Raw genomic sequence first — 22,158 nt, 5'->3', positions numbered from 1 at the left:
AGTAGATCATAATTTTCTTTTAATCTTTGGGAATTATTCAATTTGTTTTTATGTTAAAATAATTAACTTCATAATTTTGATGAAGAAAATCCATTTCAATTCAATTTTTTTTCATCAAAATGATGATTTTCATTTTCATCTATCAACAAACTTTTAAATTGTAGTGGCATGGTCGGTCAACTGATAAGTTGTATGGCTGATTACAGGTAAAGCAATAACTTCTATTTGACAGTTGCGTGTACTTTGGGGTGTGGAATACCTTAATTTTATGGGGAACATCCTGTCCATGTGTAATACTTAATATATTCCAACAGATGACATTACACAAATTTTTCTTCTGTTAAATGAATGATTTGTATATCATCATAATTTGCTATTTATATAAACCACATTTTGGTATAATAATTATTTACTATATCAACATTGAATATTATGAATGTAGAATGAAATATGTCTACAGTATGATTGGTTTGAATCATTTAATTTATAAGATTTAGGAATCAAAATTTGTAATTATTTAAAAACCCACATTGAAATTGTTTTATATCAACACAACCACATTTGAATTATTTTATACTATAGATTTCATAGCCATATTTGCATTTGTAAAAATATTTATATACCCAAATTTTCAATTATTTTACATGCCCAACTTTTATTTTTGTTGTGAAGAAGTGTAACTTGAAACAACAGTATATCATATAAAGAGAAATAAATATTAAAGTTATATCATGAATATTGGTCATGATTTGTAAAACTCAGAACTGTCAAGTAAATTTTAAGACACGATTCAAAATGTTCAGAATATGTCAAGCCATACTGAGAAAAAAAAAGAATGTCGAGAATATGTCGAGAAATTTCAAGACAGTATTCAAATGTCAAGAATTTGTCAAGAAATTTTAAGACCATATTCAGAATGTCGAGAATATGTCGAGTAAATTTCATACAAATTTAATATAAATGAGAATTTGTCAAGAAAAATTAAGACACAAGTCATACTTTTGGAGAATGTCGAGTAAAAGTTCATGCAAATTAAGACAAAAACTGGTCTTTTCAGACTTTTAGACTTTTGTAGTGCGTGTGTACATATTGATAAAAGCACCATTGAGACAAAGAGAGATATGTATGATACCTTACATGTACGATTGCTTTTTTCCCACATACAATCAAACAGGAGCCTGTACTTCAGTGGTTGTCGTTTGTTGCTGTATATCATATTTGTTTTTCGTTCATTATTTTGTACATAAATCAGGCCGTTAGTTTTCTCGTTTGAATTGTTTTACATTTGTCATTTCGGGCTTTTATAGCTGACTATGCGGTATGGGTTTTACTCATATTTTCGTCGTTTAATATAGACAACAATTGTTTACCGATGTTCATATCCCATAAATCAAATAAGATGACAAACCAATGTAAGAAACAAAAAATAAGTCGTAATGGTTCCTGTCCAATTTTAGTCACAATCCGACACTTCGGTACTCCTCTTACTAGCAATGTGACATTTGTTTTATTTGTGACCAAAAGCACATTTTTATTTATCACATTTAATCAATATTTTCCTTACCTGTGATATGATGCTCGTCATGTTGTTTTGAATCTGATCATCAGCATTTCGTGCTGTTATTAAAACTTCATTGATCTTATCCTGAAATAACGAAATTACCAAGAAACAATAATTCAAACTATATCTGGCAAAGTTGATCTTATTTGAAGTTTGCTGTGCTTTTTATGTCCCTTATAGCTCATAACGTTTCTACATATGTATTCACCTGGCTTTCAAAATATTGGATTTTAGTATTTCATGTTTAGGTAAATTCAGATTAGCGCTGCGGTCGCACGTTTATAAAGAGTGATTTCCATTTGCAATGTATATTGTTATTTTCTACTTCTTTGTTTTTAATTTTATTTTCGATACACAATTGTCTACTTATTTCATGTCCATTTCTATACCCTAGCTAGATTTACACAAAATTGGTTAAACATCTTCAATACGAAATGAAAATAATAGAATTAAACTTACTGTTATTCCGGTATTAACTAAACCTTCTAAAACAGATATGGATGCTTGAAGATTACTCTGAATTAGAACAAAAATGAATAAAACAAAGTTGTAGAATATAAGAACTGTTGTCGTATACAAAATTTTTGTGGTCATTTTTTATTTATTTTATATCCTTAGAGTTTAGTGCCTTTTGGGTTCTATTCTTTATAAATTATACATGTGCATAATTAAAATATGATTTATGTACTTTTCTATGAATCGTGAATTCTCAGTCAAAATATTTTGTGACGTTTTTAAAAATTTCAGTAGCAAAAGTAAAGTTTAACTCAGATGGTTTTGGGTTATCGTTTTTAAGGTTGCTTTGGATCCACAGATCCTGCGTTTAAATATATAAATATAGTTGTGCTCCTCAAAAAAAGAAAGGGAAGACCAAGTTTACTCTTACAAATATCTTCTCTTAAACTACTGGGCCAAATTTTACCTAAGTTAATCAAACTTTGACACAATCATTATTGGGGTGTGTAGTTTAATAAATATGTCCGATGACCCCGCTTGACAACCAATATGGTCGACATGACTAAAAGTAGAACATAGAGGTAAAAAGTAAAATAAAAAATATACCAAACTCCAAGGAAAATTCAAAACGGAAAGTCCCTTATTAAATGACAAAATCAAAACCTCAAACACATCAAACGAATAGAAAACAACTGTCATATTCCTGACTTGGTACAGGCATTTTCTTATGTAGAAAATGGTGGATTAAACCTGGTTTTATAGCTAGCTAAACCTCTCACTTTTATGACAGTCATATAGAATTCCATTATATTGACAACAATGTGTGAGCAAAATAAACGGATATAATAGGTAAAAATGTCAAAAATTGGGTTACAGCAGTCAACATTGTGTTATAATCTTAATCACTATAAAAACAAATAACTATTTCAACAAAGAAAAACGAAATGGCATATACACAAAGTACATCCGCAAAAAATGAAAGACAAGAATACAAAAATGATCATAGCACAATAACACAATGGCGGGATGTATGAATACCTAGCCACGCCAAAAATATATACAAAATATAAAATGATAGTTTTCTCTATTATTATAAAAAAAATGCTAAGAGTAGAGAAAATCTGTCTAGGGCAAAAATGTTCAAAATGATGAGATCTACATATTGTCCATATTGGGAATTATTTGGCCACGCCCCCTCAGTCAAGGTCTATTGACTTCGAAATTTTTGTTTAGAATACATGTATTAATTTGTGATTAGGTCAGTTTATGGGAACCACTAATGGTAGGTCAATGATATTTGGTATGCAAATGTATTAGCATTGGCACATCTCATTTCCATGGAGATTTTTGGCCCCGCCACCTCAGTCATGGTCTTTTAACTTTGAAACTTTTGCGGAGTTTACATGTGTTAGTTTGTGATAAGGTCAGTTTATGGAGAACCACTGGTGGTAGGTCAATGATTTTTGGTATGCATATGTATTAGCATTTGTACATCTTATTTCCATGAAGATTGTTTGGCCCTATACCTTCTGTCATGGTTCATTGACTTTGAATATTTTGCATAACTTACATGTTAAAATATTGCTATTTTTTTATTTCAACATTTGCATTTTACTATCAAAATAACAAAAAGGCGAGATGTATCTCTGTGTGAACAGTTTATTTCAATTTTGTCTATTATCCTAAGAACTATGATAGAAAGGGAGAAACTTTAAATTGCAAAAATTATCAGTTAGACAAGATCTACAAATAAGTCAATATATCTTTAAAACAATCATAGATAGATACTTCTAGAGGATGTTTAACGACCTTGACTATCCATGAGGGTCTCGCACGGTCGGTAAAAAAAATTAGATAGATGAAAACTTAAATTAGCATCAACGATCAGCAAGACGAGATCTACAAATAAGTCAACATGGTTGAAATTGTTAGACCACTCCTTATTGGAATTATTGCTCTCTAAAGTAGTATGGGTGTCTTTCGCCATATTGTATTGTAAAATAGCACCATATTTGAAGCAGAAATACAATAAACAAATGTCCATTTTCATTTAGATGAACAAATTTAAAAGATTTCAACTTCAAATAACTAGTAATTTTATAAACGTAGATTAATTTTTGCTTGATTTTCATTTGCATTATTGTATTAAGGGTAGGTAACTCTGAAACAATATAAATTCCTAACATCTACATAATATTTTTCTATTTTTTGTTATAGCAGGAAACAAACGTAGACTACGGAGACCCTATTTTTTCTTTTGATATTCTAAAAGCAAGTTCTAAGAGCTTTCTTCTCGTATTTTATTTCACAACTCTGTCATCTAGTTTGCCCTCTATTCACATAATTATGTTTTTTCCTGTATAACCTATACAAAAAATCTGTAGCTTGAATACTACATTTTGGCAAAGTATGAACAAATTCTATCAATTTTCATACCTTCTATACCACCTTCGGAAAATGCCTGTACCAAGTCAGAAATATGACAGTTGTTTTTCACTCGTTCCGTTTATTGATAACGATTGCTTTTGTCAGTTTTTATGGACTTCCGTCAATGAATTTACCTTGGAGTTCGGTATATTTGTAATACTTTTTTAATCACGATTTTTTACCATTTTTAGTGTTTTTGCCTATTATCTTGAAAATTATAGTAGATAAATAAACACTTTAAACAGCAAAAGAAAATCTACAATACTTTGCCTATTATCTAAAAAAAAACATTTAATAGTTAGATAAAAACTGAAAAAAAAAGCAGAAATGGCCAGCAAAACAACATCTACATAAAATTCAAATGGTCAAAATCGTCAGTCGACTCTTTATTGGAGTTATTGCTCTTTAATGAAGATTTTACCCATTTTTAGTATTTTTTATTATCTTGAAAACTATAATAGATAGACGGACACATTAAATAGCCAAAACGATTAACAAGAAAAGATCTACAAATAAGTAAGCATGGACGAAATCGTCAGTCGACTCCTCATTGGAGTTCTTAATCTTAAATGACAATTATTACCAATTTTTGTCATTTTTGTCTATTTTCTTAAAAACTATAAAAGATAGATAGACACTTTTTATATAAAAAAAATATCTACAAGGCAAGATCTATAGCTTAGTCAAACTTTGCCTAAAACGTTAGTAGATTCTTGATAGGAGTGATTGCTCTCAAATGCCGTTTTTTGTTTACCTTTTTCTATGTTTTGGACAAACACTAAAAAAGATGGAGAGAAACTGTAAACAGAAAAATGACAACCAACCAAAATCAACAAAAAAAGAAATTTTTGTCCTGAATTCTATTCTAGTCCACAATGTTAGAGATGGTCCATTTTTGAAGATGCACATAGACCTAGGTGAGCGACTCAGGCTCTTTAGAGCCTTTAGTTTTAATCATAACTAAAGCATAATATATATATATATATATAATAGTTTAAAATTACTTAGTAAATAGTATACCTGTGCTGTCGTAACAGCTGGTATGGTCACATTTCTCAGTGTTTCCGCATCGGCAATATGTGTCGTCCATTTCGCCTGCAATTTAAAATTGAATTTCGGTGACTGTTTTCATTCAACATTTATAAGCTTCTTAAAGATATTTAATACGCAAAATGAAAATAAACGATTAAGATACTTCCTTTCGATCGACGTCAGCAATTTGGAGCTAAACATTCTCTGGTTGAGAGTTGTCTCATTTGCAATCATACCACATCTTCTTATTTTTATATTATTTCAAATCAGGTATACTTTTGTTTCTATATTACGTTTAAGATAGATTAACTGTTTACCGCCATCTTGGATTGAAAAAATAGCATTACACAGTCGGTCCAGTTCTTTGTTTCAATCTGCAACTTTTGAGACAGATGAGCAAATAATATGTAAGACTGTTTTTTTTAAAGACAAATAAGTGATTTATTGCATTATTCAGACTGTTTTCACAAATACCATATATATGGTTTTGTTCGATTTATTTGTTTAACTTAGTCATATAAGGGGAGATAACTCTTCTAGTAAAACATTTATAAAGGAATACTAATGTAACTTTCATTTTTTACTTGTACCATTTTAGTTCTTATTTTCTTAAAGCATATTAAAACACGTATCTTTTTTATATTTAATTTCAAAATTCTATCACGTAGATTTCTGTTTGTTAACAAAAAAGTGTTTTTTTCATTAATAATCTATGCTAAATGGGACAATTTTGTACGACTTGTAGCTTGAAAAATATCACTATGACCCATACGTTTTATTATATCTGAAAAAGCAAGGTAAAATTTACATTTTGGCAAAATATAAGAAAATTCTATCACAGGAAATATATAGTGATGATCCACCTTGACTCCTTAGATTCCTAGCATGATACACTTGCTCTTCAAAAGCATCCGCCAACTTCCAATTTAATTTAGCTCGTATTGCCAAGACTTCAGTGTTTTTGTTTACGTGTGTTACCACGGTCGGACTAGGTTAATGAATCTATAAACTAGAAAGCAGCCTTACCGAAAAAGAAATATATACGTCAACACATATTGTTTTCAACTATATATATGTATGTACAACAAATTCCTCTCTAGATCGCACAAAATATATGACCCCTTTTAATTACAGTTTCATCTCTAACAATTTGTAACCGGTCTACCTTTGTAGGATCAATACACTGACTCTCTATTGTTGTTAGCGTGGAAATAACTGAGGTCATATTGAATGTCGTAATAGTCTGGTTTAACTGAAAAAATAGGATAAATTTTATTATAATAAATAATTTTATCACTAACGAATATTTGAATAAATAGTTTATTTGCAAAATGATTTAACACTAGTAATTAAAATTAAAGCAGTATAAACAATAATATATGAAAAAAGGTAGAAAGAGCACAAACACAGATTTTTTTCCAGACTTACATCTAGAAATTGACAATGAGGGTCGGTTGAAAACAAAACTTTATGACAAAAAGAAATGATTTCAGCTTCCCAATTGTGAACTTTCCATTTCTATGTAGCAACATTCCACCAGCGCCTGCATACGGAGTATATATATCTCCCAGTTGAAACGATATTCCAGGGTTGAATTCCTTGATAGAGGGTTGCTGCTCACAAGGAAGCTATTAAACCACGAGTTCTAAGTGGAGAAGTTGAAATCATCTCTTTGTAAATTTTACGGACGCAATCACGAATTGGTTGATCATTATGGCATATCTGTTTCACAGATGACGACGGATATGTTCCAATTGTCATAACTACAATCACGTCCTCTTTTCCCCAAATGTGACCTACTGAATTAGACTTATCATCGGGTTTTTACTTACAAGAGCGATACGACCGCTGCCAAATGCGGATAGGATCTGATTACCCTTCTGGAGCACCTGATATCACCCCCAGTTTTTGGTGGGGTTTGTGTTACTCAGTCTTTAATTTTCTATGTTTTGTTTTGTTTACGGTTGTTTGTCGGAAGGTTCTTTTCTAGCTATGGCGTTGTCAGTTTATTTTCGACTTATGAGTTTAAATGTCCCTTCGGTATATTTCGCCTCTCTTACTTAGTATTTGGATAAAGTTATAAATGCAGTTTGCTTTAAAATTATAAATTAAATTACCTCGGAGGTTTTTTTAATAACTTACATGCATAAACAAAATAAAACACCTTAATCACATATATTAAATGACATATAAGGTAGTTTTACCGTGTCATTTATCTGTGTAAAATTAATACCATCAAGACCGGAAGTAGCAAAGGAGTTGAGAGCGTCTTCCAAGTCTTTTGATAAAATTTCATAATTACTAATATCAATAGAACTACTTATAGAAGCTATTTCTGATTCAATGTTGCCAAGATACTGTAAAATATAGAATAGCTTATATTAGATAAAAATATAAATAATTAGCAAAATATTGCAAACTTATTTGTGTGTCTTAATTCTTTTTCGTTTACTGTTATGTCATTAGTATACATATGCTCGTTTGTTTTCCTGTTTCATTATTTAACATTTTGTTATCCTAAGCCTTGTATAGATTACTTAAATGTACGAATGTTGCTCATTACTGAATGCCTGCAGTTGCTTTCTTCCTTATCCTTTAGTCTCTTGGTTGATAGTAGTCTCGTTGGAATCCTCCCACACATTCATATATCTTAATAACACTTTTTTGTAATAAAGTGCGACTAGCTTCATCACATACATATTAGATTGATTAGGGAAATTGTACTTTCCATTCAACTTATAGCGTACCATGTAATTGTTACTCTTGAATCATTTCAATTTTTGATCTTTGTGTTGCTTTAATTGACATTGATAAAATAAAAGGAAATACCACATCTTTACCTGTGTATAATTCAGATATTCGTCAACTTTTATCAGCTTATCAAGATGAAGTAAAGTAAAGACTGCCTGGTTTGTCCTGCATCCTCTATTAATTCAGACAAAGATTTATTCATGAAGAATGGCAATTATATGACGAAATATATCAATAGAACTTTAACATGATTGTGACATTATTTATCTCAACAAATAGCAGTAGTAGGACCCAAATCTATATGGACCCCGAATAGTATAAACTCTGTAAAATAAGACAAATAAGGATTCTCAGTTACTTGCTGAGTTTTTTTCTCACGATGATATGATCATATCGGCTTAAATATTTCCGTTAAAAGTGAACTAATTAACAATAATGCGTGTCAACCAATTCAAATCATTTTAAAAACGGCTCTTCATGTAATAAATATGAACTAGACGTGCATGTTCACATCATACGAACCTTATAAGAAGGAGTGTGCACCTTACAGAATAACTGCTCCAACAGAGTTACGAGGAAGATCGACTGAAATCGACACTAATTAAGTTTTACGGTCAGAATAAAAAATTAGTTGACAGATGCGATATATCTGAGCGACATGTTTTCGCAGTCTTGGATCTTATGATACCACAGTAGTCGTCTAATCTGTAATTGTACTGATTATATCCTACTCCCAATTGTAAAATTTTTACTTATAGTGTGGTTTCGCATGGCGGTTAATGCATGCATAGCAGAAGACGCTGACGCTGTGTAAGCACCTGGTCTCGCTCCTGTTTGAGTTCATGCAATTTCCTTAGTTTTTGTTTGTTACCTTGGTTTGTCTTTTAAATCGAATTATGAGATTTGTACAACGGTATACTACTGTTGCCTAAACTTTGCAAATCACTGAACTAGCAGATATTATAGATTACAAACTTGTCATCTTAAAATGTCTTAATTTTTATTGTTAAAATAACCTCTAAAAACCTACACCATAAGGTTATATATGCTAATTGTTGTGTTGGGGTCGTTTAGAAGAACATCACCAAAGTGAAAATCAGGAATCCCATTGTCATCCACAAACTGTAATATAAATAAACAATAGCATGTATGATCTGTGGTTGGGAGTTTAAACTGTACTCTGATATATTACATATGTAAAAATTGACGGTGATAAAGTTGAGGTTTACCAACCGCATGTTTATCATTGCCGTTTGTAGGTGCATTTATTAATCATGATATCCATTTGTTTGATTTTGACTGTTATTCATATATTGTTGTGGCCACTTTCTTTCATTTTGAGTTTTATAATTACATGGTCATAATTTATTTAACCTGCTTTCTTGTCCTTTAAATCATATTTCTAGAATTTAATGCAACAAGATATGAAATATCAGTTTCGAATATTTTTTATGTAAATAAATTATATTTGGATTTTGCATCTTTTGCTATGCTTGCATCGCCCGTTTCTGATTTTATTTATTATTTCATTCTTTTGTTCTATTGAAATATGTTCACTTCGTAATTTAAAATAAACAATGAAAACCTGTGCCTCGTTAACATTAGTAAATAACACATATATATGCAGATGTTAGTATTTTGTTTGTGATATACAAATAAATTGACATATTATAAATATCTTACAAATGGATATTACATGACAAAACTCACAATTTGAATGTTCATAGAAAGATAAATAGCCAAACATAATTGTACTTTAAAATCCAAGAAACATACAGCTATTCTAAAATATATGTTTTTTTAACCTAAAGAAGTAGTAAGAGATGTAGAAATACTAGGCGAATCCTCCCGTAACTGTATTGCATAAAGGTACTCGCAGACGTCAATCTAAGAGTTAACAGTCGTAGAGATCTGATGTTCAGCTCCTATAACCTATTTCAAAAATGATATTTGCACGGATTACCCTCTTATTTCATACAAACTGTTTAACTTTATCCCCTCAAAAAAAAAAGTGGCAGACTATACCAAAAGGACCATCGAAGGAACATATTCGGTGAAGTCACATTCGAGGAAATCAGGAACGGATTGTGGCTACCAATGGTCATCTGTGACACAGTTATTTCACAACGGTCAACCAAATCATGATCGATTTGGAAAACCTTCGAAAAGATGACTTCAACTCTACATATAAAGTGTGCATTTCTTCCTTAGCTAGATACTTGGATTGTTTGGGCTATCTCTTTTAAATGTCTTATTATTTTATATTTTGGTTGCAGCAAATCTGCTTGGAAATAACTGATAAAAATCAACAAATTAACAACGGTATAAAGAACTCAACTATAATAATTTATAGTTTTATTTTGAATTACTCATCTTATGTTGATTACAATAAGAGGATATTTTCTTCTCTCTTAAAAACCAAACACTGCCAACTAAAAAAAATACGTACATCTCGAAATACAGTCAAATCCTCGAATGACTGGCACATCTTCTCCATAGGTCCACCAGTTATAAACGTCAAGCTTGTTAACAGCATCAATAAAGATCCAATCATAAACATGATTCCTATTGCGCTAAACGAAGATAATTGCTGATTATCATATCGCAGAAAAAAGTAAAAGAACCTATTTTTTTCTGTACGGACAAAAAGACGATTAGATTGTTAATATATAAAATGAGATTTGGGGTAAACGGCAGTGAGGCAGATTCTCAAGAGTATTTTAAAGAAATGAACATATCCACGTCATTTTTATCTCTTGTAGATAGTTCTATCATTGGCAGTTATACCACATCTTCTTATTTTTATATATTGAAACTATGGTCCATATAATGTAATCTATTGTATATAAGTACAAATAAGTGAAAACTGAATTAGGTATCGAGTTAGAAATGGTTTTCCAGTTATAACCATGATAACTTTACATCACTTCGTTCTCGGTATCAAGTTGCCTTGAATAATTCCAATATCGATTTCTGCAGTCAACATTTCGCACACATGGAGGATATTATATTTTCTGTCTTTCTTTCTTAAAAAGTGTTTTTGTTAAAAGAAAGATATATGATACAAATTTCCGTGCGCAAGGCACTTGTTTCGCGAATAACAAAAAGTGTGAATGGCCAGAAATATAAAAAGCATAACAACTAAGAAACGAAACCCGATTTAGTTCAAAAAAATTTCATTTACATCAGTACTGGCTAATGGTTGAATGGTAACATCGGTGACTAATATTCAAGCAGCAGCGATACTGTCCTAGTGGTGGTAAAAGCAAAGCATAGTGACATCCCACGATACGGTTTTTTAATAACCTTTATCGGGCATGCCCACCGAAATTATTCAAACTCTTAAATTTGATTTGATATATAGTAAAGGTATTTTAGTTACAAAAGCTCCATAGAAACCACAGGTAATGACTGGAGTAGCTTTTAGGTTAGTGGGAGGGTTGAGCTCTCACAAACATGTTTAACCCCGCCACATTCTGTATGTGCCTGTCCCAAGTTAGGAACCTGTAGTTCAGTGGTTTTTGTTAGTTCATGTCTGTCATATTTGTTTTTCGTAAATTGTTTTGTTATAAATTAGGCCGTTAGTGTTCTCAATTGAATTGTTTCATATTTTTCATGTCAGGGCCTTTTAAAGGCGACCATAGGGTATGGGTTTTCTCATTGTTGAAGGCTGTACGGTTTCCTATAAATGCTTACATCCACTTCATTTGAACTTTGGTGGATAGTTGTCTCATTGACAATCATACCACATCCCCTTATTTTTATATTTAAGTGTCAACTTTTCGTGTGTATTCCTGAATGCACGCCATCTAGTTAACTATAGAAATGACCCATGAAATATGTCGATGGACATGTGTCGATGATGTGATCCTGTTATAATCATAGAATTAAGAATGGAAACGGGTAATGTGCTAAAGTGACAACAACCCGACCAAAGAGCAGAAAACAGTCAAAAGCCACCAATGGGTCTTCAACGCAGCGAGGAAATCCCGAGCCCGGAGGCGTGGTTCAGCTGGCCCCTAAACAATAGTGTATACTAGTTTAGCGATATGGACGTCACACTAAACTCCGAAACATATAAATGAACCAAAATTTAAAAAACAAACAAGACTAACAAAGGCTAGAGGTTCCTGACTTGGGACAGGTGTATAAATGCGGGGGGCGGGGGGGGGGGGGGGGGGGGGGGGGGTTGGGGTGGGGGTTAACCATATTTTGAGAGAACTTAACCCTCTCTCTATACATCTAGCTAAATTAAATGTGGAATAAACACACACACAGCAATACGCACAGTAAAACTCGGTTTAAAAGAAGTTCAAGTCCGATGTTAGAATAGGTAACAGAAGAAACTAAGCAAAATGACAAGGATCAACATAAATTAACAAAGGACTCTTAGCAGTAACTGACATACCAGCTTCAGACCTCAATTTAACTTCATCATATGAAAATCAAGCACAATCCCTCCCGTTAGGGGTTTAGCATCATGCAATCATAAAGTATACGAGTGAAACATAACCCGGATCATGCCAATAACTGATCTCAAAATAAAGTGTTTATTTCCGATGCAAAGACCCTATGAGTGAATCAATATTAATTCCAAAAAATGCCATCTTTAATGACTTGACAACAGTTGTGTAACTTTATTCCTTCGGACTAAGTCTGTTTAAAGGTTTGGTACGATTTTGAGGTAAATGACGACATGTTTGTGCTTTGTATAGAATATTACAATAAAAGACTGAATGTGAAATACCTGAACGTATAAGATGTCTGCACGTTGATTTAAATTTACGAATGATGTCCTTGTACCGACCATAAAATTTAGTAAAAGTTTTGACAAGTATTACAGAGATTTCTTTCGTTAAAATCAAATACTTTGTTACATACACTAGCGAATCGAACAAGTTGGGATATGGTGCCAAGTGAACGTCACCATCTCAAAATTGATCATAACAATGGGAAATGAAAAATCAACTTTTTTTGGTAACTTTTTATAATAAGCTTCCCGTTAAAGATATAGATATCAGGATTCAGGAAAGGGCAGTGTTGATTGTTAGTATTAGCTTTATGTATAGTAAGGTCAACAGGATAAATCTCTTTAGTGTACAAACTGAAGTTATTTATAAATATAACCAGACAGGTAAACATAAAAGATATACATACAAGTAAGCACGTACAACCGTGTAAGGTCGATTTTTTAGATTCATTTTAATGTCATTTTATAGATAAAACTAATCAATCAAATGTTAATCATTTACTCATAATCTGTTAATGTATAAGACTGTTTTTGGTGGGTCGAATCAATCAACGAAATTGGTCTTCCTGCTGCTGTCTTCCCTAGTTTCATTGTTCACCTGACATTCGTTTCAATGACAGGACATGGTATAAGTAAGTTCATGCGCAAACCCGCAAAGGTTAAATCAAAGGTCGCAAGAATACGGATTCAGATAAGGCTCAGTTATTGACTTGCAAGCCAATGATACATCCGAGATGGGTTTTTTTTCAGCTTATTTTGACAAAATTGAACCAAACTGACTGATAATGAGCGAAATATTATTTCAATATTCCACTTTAAAAAATGATTGAAACAACATTTATCATATTTTGATTTTTTTTTCTATATCGTAGCTTATACCCCTATAAGTATTTCAACACTGTAAACCTAATATAACTATGAACCACGACTAACACATCTTAATTTTCAAAAGAGAGGCGAAGGATACCAAAGGGACATTCAAACTAAGAATAACTTTTCAACTTACGCCATTATAAGATTTCCCCCACAGCAAGAACAAAACGGCCTCTCTGTTGGTTTAACGCCTGGCGTTCGACAGAAATAACCAATAAGTAACCCACAAATGGTTAACACCGGTATCAGAGCGTATATAGAGAGTAGAGGGTAGCTGAATAATTGTCTGTAAGGTAAAAAATAAAAGCAGAAATTGTAACATTATCTTCTTTTTTTATTCTTTTGATACAATATTCAAGGTAAAGTTTTATTGAAACCAATACCAGGCGAATCGTGTGCGCTTTATTTTTTAATATAATAATAGTCGTCTGAACTGTTTTATTCCCGATCATGACATTTTGACTCAATCTTGATTCACATGCGAGTGATGAATGCATAAAGCAGGAGACATTTACGTCAATACCACTGCTGGAGGCCAAAGACTTTAAGCCCCGGACAGCTCAGTAGTCAGTGTAATCAGTGCTCGATATTCAGAAACTAAGGTTCCAACTTCCTGAGGCAAAGTTGATCGTAGACGAATTTGGATATTCTTTTTATGTCATTTTTTGTTTTATAGCTCATAACGTTTCTTCGTATTTATACATCCTTGGCTTTCGAATGAATAGGTTAGAGCGTTCGTTATAAAGGTAAATCTTGAAAAGCGTTTCGTACGCATGAAATTTATAAATTGTTGTTTTCATTTACGATGTCGGCGTACCCACTTTAGCTCCTTTCGGAATTCTTGCCATTCCCTCAATTACCGGTTTTTCCACATTGTTTTGGATATTTTAAATGGATTTTCAAGATTTGATTATCGGTATTATCGATTATCAGGGATGACAACAAAAGCAGCCGCATGGATCCAGACGGAATTAGATCAAATGCGAAGACATGGTAAGCATCTGCAGCTCTGCATACATAACTCACCATACGATTACAAAAGTTATATCACAAACAACCGAATGATACTGCAGACAAAATGTGTTCATACCATTTCTCCCATTATTGCATTAAAAAAATTCTTACCTGTACTTGTCATAGTTTTTAGCCAGTGTTAATATATTAGTTACATCTGATTTCAAATTCGATGTGTCAACTGCCTAAAATTTAAAACAAAAATTTAGGTTGCCTATGTCCTGCATCCTATGCATCTCATTCAGTATGCCCAACATTGATGTTTTTCATCACGTGTAACCCTACGAGTAGCAATTATTCTTTTAAGACAGACACCTAGATACCATAAACATACTATGTATACACAGGCCAGAGTTTGAGCTTGATTTGCTATATGATATAAAAACTAAACTGACGAAAAAAAAGGTCATTTATTCAAAATCATAAAATGCAAAAAATTCATTTTGCAAATAAAACATTTGACATTAAAGTTCATATTTAATATGAAATAATAATACATAATTAATACGAAATTACATCAACTAATAAAATATCAATTGAATAAATGACAAAGAATAGCAAAGGTGGGGAGAAAAATCTGCCCCACAAATAAACATATATACATATCTACTTCAAAAGATAACACTAAGGGAGGTATGTGGGTGGGAATTTTTAACAAATTGTTTGATAAGAATCACAAGTTAACACATCAAATGCTGATGATAAAAGGAAGTGACCACAACGCACTTACACGTGAACTCGTGCTGACCCCGCAAGATCATTGACCAATAAGAAAGGTTTAGTAATCCAATCATGCACTGGTCATTAGTGAAATTTCTCTGCACGTGAAAACATGTTATCTAATTTCAACAATTTATCGTTTGATTAAGTAGGACACTCTGACCCTTTGACCAGACTAGAGACATCATAAATTTACAGTATAAATAGCTCACGCTTTATTTAAGTCTTAGTAATAAACAATTAAAACAGAAGTATCTTCTCTGCTGTCTTAAATTATTTTATTCAGCTTAATTTTCAATTAGCAAATAAAATTGGTTGTATGTGTTTCTATGAGTCTAGGAATTTATTGTATTGATCTATATGCTGCCAAGGCAGTTTTTCATTTTTTTTTTTATTACAAATAACTTAATAAGCTTTATACAAATGATCTTTTTACCGATAATTTCGAGAAAAAAATGAACGATCATGTTCCCTAAAAAAATGAATAACTCAAGCAGACTGTTCAACAACCTTTTAGAACTTTAAATCTTGATTCATCAAATTGTGCATTCCATTCCACAAAGACGGACCTTACATTTTATCTTTGTATTGCTTTAATTTATTTTAATATTGTCCATATGTCAGTAAGAAGAAGAAAATCGGAAGTTTAGTTTTTAAAGAATCCTAAGATTTAGCAACACAAATCCAACCAGAAACTTTTTTATTTTTCATTATTTTCATATAAAATTTGAACTTAGCAAAATTATCTGTTCATGAAAATTACTTTTAGATATTTTATATCTAGTTCTGAAATTCAGATGCATATACCGATACTTGTATACTTACTCCCTGAATTTGATTCTCAAAATCATCGACCATAGTGTTTAGCGTAGATTTAAAGCTATCTAAAGTACTCTTAATAGCTGAAACGGATTAATGAGACTGACAATTCAAAGTTATTTATATTTTTTTAATGTTTAATTGGTGATTTCTATCCATATTTTGTCTTCTGATAATTACCAGCACTTTGCAGAGTATAAAGTATAAAAATAAATATAGGAAACGTGTAAACTTCTTTCTTAAAAAAAACAGGTATATGAATTAATAAATGAATCAATGACATTTTTAGTTTAAGTAACAAATAATTGTTTACGACATATGATCTTGTTAGGTAAAGTTTGGGCTTTGTGCGCTCGTAAAATTGGATAAACTCCACCATAGTTTGTACCTGTACCAAATCAGACTATTAAGACAATGTGTTTTTCGTTGTTGTTTGTCTTTGTTGGTAAGTTCACTCTTTTCTTCGAAGTCGGGCGTAGGTTGTTGGTATCGTTTGTTGTTAATTCTGTCCAATATTTTTAGTGATACATGTTATCCTTTAAATTTTATTGCATATGGTCATAAAATCGTTTAACGTACACGTATGCAGATACATGGTCAAGAAACACGAGTCGGGTGCACTCAAATCGGTATCATCCGTATTTGGCCTAACTTTTCGGAATTTTCGATTTTTAATGCTCTTCAACTTCGTTTTCAATTTAGCATGCAAACTCGCTTGATTTGAGCGGCACTGATGAGTATTTTATAGAAAAAATGCGCGTTTGCCGCACCAAATTGTAAGTATGGTGTCTTTGATGAGTATTATATTATTAACAATTATTAATAAATGTTCGTAAAATGTTTTTGTTTTATTTTGAGAATCCATAAATTAACTAAAATGTATTAAGTCATTTCATATCTTTTGATGTTACGTATTATTGCAATGCTATAAACTACCACTTACAATCTCTTGCAGAGACAGTTGAGGAATTAATTGTACTGTCTAGATTATCAAACTGTGATTGCACCTGTGGATAAATGTAACTTAGAAATAATTTAAAGAAATTGTAGGTGACTTGAATCGCAACTTCAAATGATCACTTCTTTTGCAGATGCAAATAAATTATATTTATTACATTGTTAATGTGAATACAAATGTTAAATTGTGTTAAAAGCGGAGGGCTATAAATATCAGCAGCAGCAACCCAATAACAAAACAAAACAAAAAAAAAATCTACATTTCAATACATATTTTTGTCATATAAGCATTTTCGACCAATGGTTTTATCACTTATGAATTTCGATTTTTCCACTTTCATTTGTTTAAACTTCTACTTCAATTCGCTATTTTAAACTCTACGTCTAGAACTTTAACGAAGTGTGTCCATCCTATTGAAAAGCTCCAAACAATTGTTCTAGTCGTGGTTTACAACGAAAATGCCGCGCGAAATCAGACTTTTAAGTCGAAGGTAGACTGTACAAACAACAACATGTTCAAAAGTAAAATAGAATTAAAAAATAAAAGTTCATAAAACACTACACAGAAAACAAGACTGAGCAGTCAGAATCCCATTTTAAGAATGATAATGGTTTACCTTTTTGGAAGGAATGTTCTTTTTATAATCAGAATATATTAAGATTACTATTTACTTACCGAATTGGCTAAGTCGGTAAGATTTTCGTTTGCCACATCATTAATTGACTTCTGAGTATTCGACAAATCTGGAAGCTACAAGATAACCAAAAAAAACGACAACAACATAAATATTATTTTTTCAAAGGAATGTAAAACAAACTGCATAATGCCAATCCATGTATTCTGATGTAGCTATCTATTTTTCCATTTAATCTGTCCTGTAAACTTCCATGAACAACTACAAATGATTACTCAATAGAATGAAATTAATCATCGACGCCAGGCATCATCAGTTAATAATAAATCAAAATGATCACTAATACAGTTCGCTTAGTTTGAACCCTTTTTTTACCCAAAAATATGCAACATTATATAGTGATTCTTTAAAATTAGAGTACATGCAAGCAAAAAATGAAAAAAACTCGTTATAAATTTGATGCTTCCGAAGCGCTTTTCTGGATTTACCTTCATCAGGAACGCTCAAAGCCGAATATTTGAAAGTCAAGGATGTATAAGGACCGAAAAAAAAGCTCACAAAATGATACACTGCTCCTTGCAAAGTTCATGATTTTTTAAGGGAAAATTCAAAAATAACTCGGAGGTAAAAAGTGTGTGGTGAACACTGAAAATTTAAATTAGTCACTATGACTATTCAGTTAGTCAAATATTAGCCGAAAGGTAGTCAACAGCATACATGACTACCCATCAAGTCATTATGACTACCTGCATAGTCAATTGACTATGTTAGGTGGTCACAGAACCACGTGGTGTAGAGTATCGGTTTTCACGCGCACACTTTCGCGTTCCCTTTGTTCCCTAGATCGTGTAGATGTAAACAAACCAGGAGGCACGAAACTGCTATTTTGTCAATTAAACCAATTGTTTAAAGTAAGTATCATGTACATTTGTTTTAATTCTAACTTACAAAAATTAAATTTGAGAAAAAGAAGTGTAATGAATGTAATATATCGGCACATGTTGACGTAAATTAATGACAATACAAAACAGAGGGAGATATGTATACGGGATATCAATTTTGATACACATACAACGTATTTTCGATTGAAAAGAGTATTTAGCGATATCTATTTTTCACCTGATCAAAAACTGTAAAAAAAAACCACTGCAATCGATATTCACAACAATGAATTAAAAAAAAAACCCTCAGGGTAGCTGTCAAGATCCTGGTGCTTACATTACAATGCTGTGATATAACATGGGTGGCTGTCAAGATCCTGGTGCTTACATTACAATGTTGTGTTATAAGATGGGTGGCTGTCAAGATCCTGGTGCTTACATTGCAATGGTGTGGTATAAGATGGGTGGCTGTCAAGATCCTGGTGCTTACATTACAATGTTGTGTTATAAGATGGGTGGCTGTTAAGATCCTGGTGCTTACATTACAATGTTGTGTTATAAGATGGGTGGCTGTCAAGATCCTGGTGCTTATATCACAATGTTGTCGTATAAGATGGGTGGCTGTCATTATCCCGGTGCTTACATTACAATGTTGTGGTATAAGATGGGTGGATGTCAAGATCCTGGTGCTTACATTACAATGTTGTCGTATAAGATGGGTGGCTGTCAAGATCCCGGAACTTACATTACAAAATAATGGTAAATAAAATGAGTGACAAAATCACTAGATCAAAGATTTTAAAATTTGTTTTTTCTTTTAACTTTTAACATGACTGATATACTTGTTTATTGTTATATTTTAGCTTCTAAAATGATATAATTATATTTTTCAGCAAATGAAGACATTGCTATTTGTATGAACACAGCTGAGAGATTTTTGACCATAGAGATTATTACACTGACACAGTTGATACCGAAAAAATATCTGAAATAAACACTTCCAATTAACAATGAGTTTATAATAAATATATTTTCTTTATTTGATTTTTAGACTTTAATATATGTCACTGAGTAATGGTAACACATGAAAATCATGAAGATATAGGAAGGTTTTGAACATTGAGCACTTTGTGGTCCTATACGGTTTCGATGTTAGTTTTGCTGTTGTGGTATTTTTAATGATATTATATTCCAGATGTATTTGTCAATCCTATGGAAGAGAAACAACAAAAAGTAGAATAACAGAAGAATGAAACATAAAAGTACAAAACGGATAGAAACACACACAAAGTAAATTGGTGGAACAAAAAAAAAAAACACAACACAAATCAAAATAACAGTCTAACAGTCGTGACTATTCACAGTAATCATGTTGACTAAACAACATGGTCACTTTCGACTATTTCAATAAGTCATATGGACTGCATTCAATTGTCAAACTGACAAATGTGCATAGTCAATTGAACAATCCAATTCGTCATAACGAGTATAACATATGGTCATGTGGACTTCCAAACATAGTCATAATTACCACCCTACTCAGTCAAATGTGACTACCCATCTAGTCAAACGGCAAAGAGCATAGTCAAAATGATTAAAGTGCATTGTCATCTAGATGACAGTCAAAATCACCAATTAAATTGGTCAAATTGACTAATTTATGTTTTCAGTGAAGATTCTGGAGACAGTTAAAATTTGATCAGGCGTTACGGAGAAACGGTTGCAAAGGATTGCTGTGGATTTGACAAAGTGTAGGAGGTGTAAGTAAGATTATCTGATAGTTTTAAAAGTCTGTCAAAAGATTCAGGAGCATAAGTGCATACAAATGTTGGGACGGAAAGACGAACATGCGGACGAACAGACAGACAGGCACTCGGTCACTATATATCACCGCTTCAATTAGGGGATCTATACGTTCATATAGATGATGGTACATTAATTTTGACAACTGATAACACTCACGCAATAAAAAAACCTTTATTTTTGTTATTGGACATTTAATATAAAACAACTTACACCAGAAAAATCAATGGATACAGCCAGTACAGATGAATCGAATGCATCACAGTCGGAAGCACACTTAGACTGACATCCCGATTGCGTTGATACAATATCTTGTGATAGTGTATTCATATCAGACGTCAATGTGTTGGCTGCAGTCTGTAGCTCTGTAATGTTACCAACAGCATAGTCTAGCGATGTCTTTATTGCCTGAAGTGCTGTTAAACATATTAGCTTGCATTATTTTTCAAATTTAAAAGCTGAAAATACATCGTTCAAAGACTAAATATGTTCCCTCAAATAATTCCCGTGTCTCGTTTCTAGTATAATTTCGGCTGTCAAAATTCACAGCTTACTTTGAAACGTATAATTCTAACAGGTGATTTGACATTGGTTTATGGTTTGCTCATATTGTAGGTGGCGTTTATGGTTTATTTGATCTGCTCAGAGACAAGAAGGTTCAAACACAAGTTTTCCATACACTAAAAGTCTTCGCATATCTTCCAGTTCAGGAGGATAGTTGTTGTGTAGACAATGTTTCGGTATTTGCATGAGTTAAATTATTTTTATATTGATTTTGATTTTTCTGTGTATTTTTTTTCTGACTTGTATTGAATAAAATAAAATTGAGAATGGAAATGGGGAATGTGTCAAAGAGACAACAACCCGACCATAGAGCCCAATATTGTAATTATCTCATGCAAAATTGACATTCGAAGATTTCTGAAATTGAGAAAACTATCATTAGATTTTATCAGAATTCGTTTCCCTCTATAGGAAAATTATGTTGAGAACTTGTTTACTGATATGTATTAGAGTATGAACTTAGACAACACCAATAAAGTTTAGACCTAATTCTTAAATTTGTTTAGTCCTCATATAGACTAAGTGTACCAATTTACCTTATATCCATGTTAATACTCCTCTGAAGTAATATTTCAGTGTAACTTACAGTTGTCAAGTTCTAAGACAGCATCTAAAACTGGAGTTATGTTCAGACTCGCCATTAAATCATCGGCCATTATTTGTCCCATTCCTAAAAAATACAATCTATGTAAGCTCGTACAAACCGAGTTATTTGGGTAAAACAATTTTTACGGAAAAGGTTGATTAACGAGAAATTTGGGAGGAATAGGAGTGCGACATGTGAAATATGCTAAAAGTAACTGATCATCTTCTTACAATTAAAGTGAACCTATTTTAAATGGTGGTATAACCATTTTGAAATCAGGTGTCAGCAGTATATGTGAAGTCCAGTATATATCCATCAATAAATCTTCT

General features: G+C 32.0%; 1 protein-coding gene across 1 annotated transcript in view; it reads right to left on the bottom strand.

Annotated features, from left to right (window-relative positions):
• Positions 1-22,158, bottom strand: part of LOC127734669 (prominin-1-A-like) — a 42,852-nt gene that overhangs the window by 5,260 nt on the left and 15,434 nt on the right. Inside the window, exons 7-21 of the mRNA XM_052244664.1 lie at positions 21,830-21,913; positions 20,893-21,095; positions 18,037-18,111; positions 17,347-17,410; positions 16,410-16,486; positions 14,976-15,049; positions 13,984-14,136; positions 10,677-10,800; positions 9,258-9,349; positions 8,317-8,401; positions 7,681-7,833; positions 6,642-6,728; positions 5,465-5,539; positions 2,021-2,077; positions 1,565-1,645 (exon numbers count right to left, since the gene is read on the bottom strand). Of these exons, the coding sequence (XP_052100624.1) occupies positions 1,565-1,645; positions 2,021-2,077; positions 5,465-5,539; positions 6,642-6,728; positions 7,681-7,833; positions 8,317-8,401; positions 9,258-9,349; positions 10,677-10,800; positions 13,984-14,136; positions 14,976-15,049; positions 16,410-16,486; positions 17,347-17,410; positions 18,037-18,111; positions 20,893-21,095; positions 21,830-21,913 (1,484 nt within the window). The remainder of the gene's footprint in view (positions 1-1,564; positions 1,646-2,020; positions 2,078-5,464; positions 5,540-6,641; positions 6,729-7,680; positions 7,834-8,316; positions 8,402-9,257; positions 9,350-10,676; positions 10,801-13,983; positions 14,137-14,975; positions 15,050-16,409; positions 16,487-17,346; positions 17,411-18,036; positions 18,112-20,892; positions 21,096-21,829; positions 21,914-22,158) is intronic.

The sequence above is a fragment of the Mytilus californianus genome, unplaced genomic scaffold, assembly GCF_021869535.1.
Source record: "Mytilus californianus isolate M0D057914Y unplaced genomic scaffold, xbMytCali1.0.p SCAF_3, whole genome shotgun sequence".
NCBI classification, from domain to species: Eukaryota; Metazoa; Mollusca; class Bivalvia; order Mytilida; family Mytilidae; genus Mytilus; species Mytilus californianus.
The sequence above is the reverse complement of the archived record's forward strand: the minus strand, read 5'-3'. Positions and strand labels throughout refer to the sequence as shown.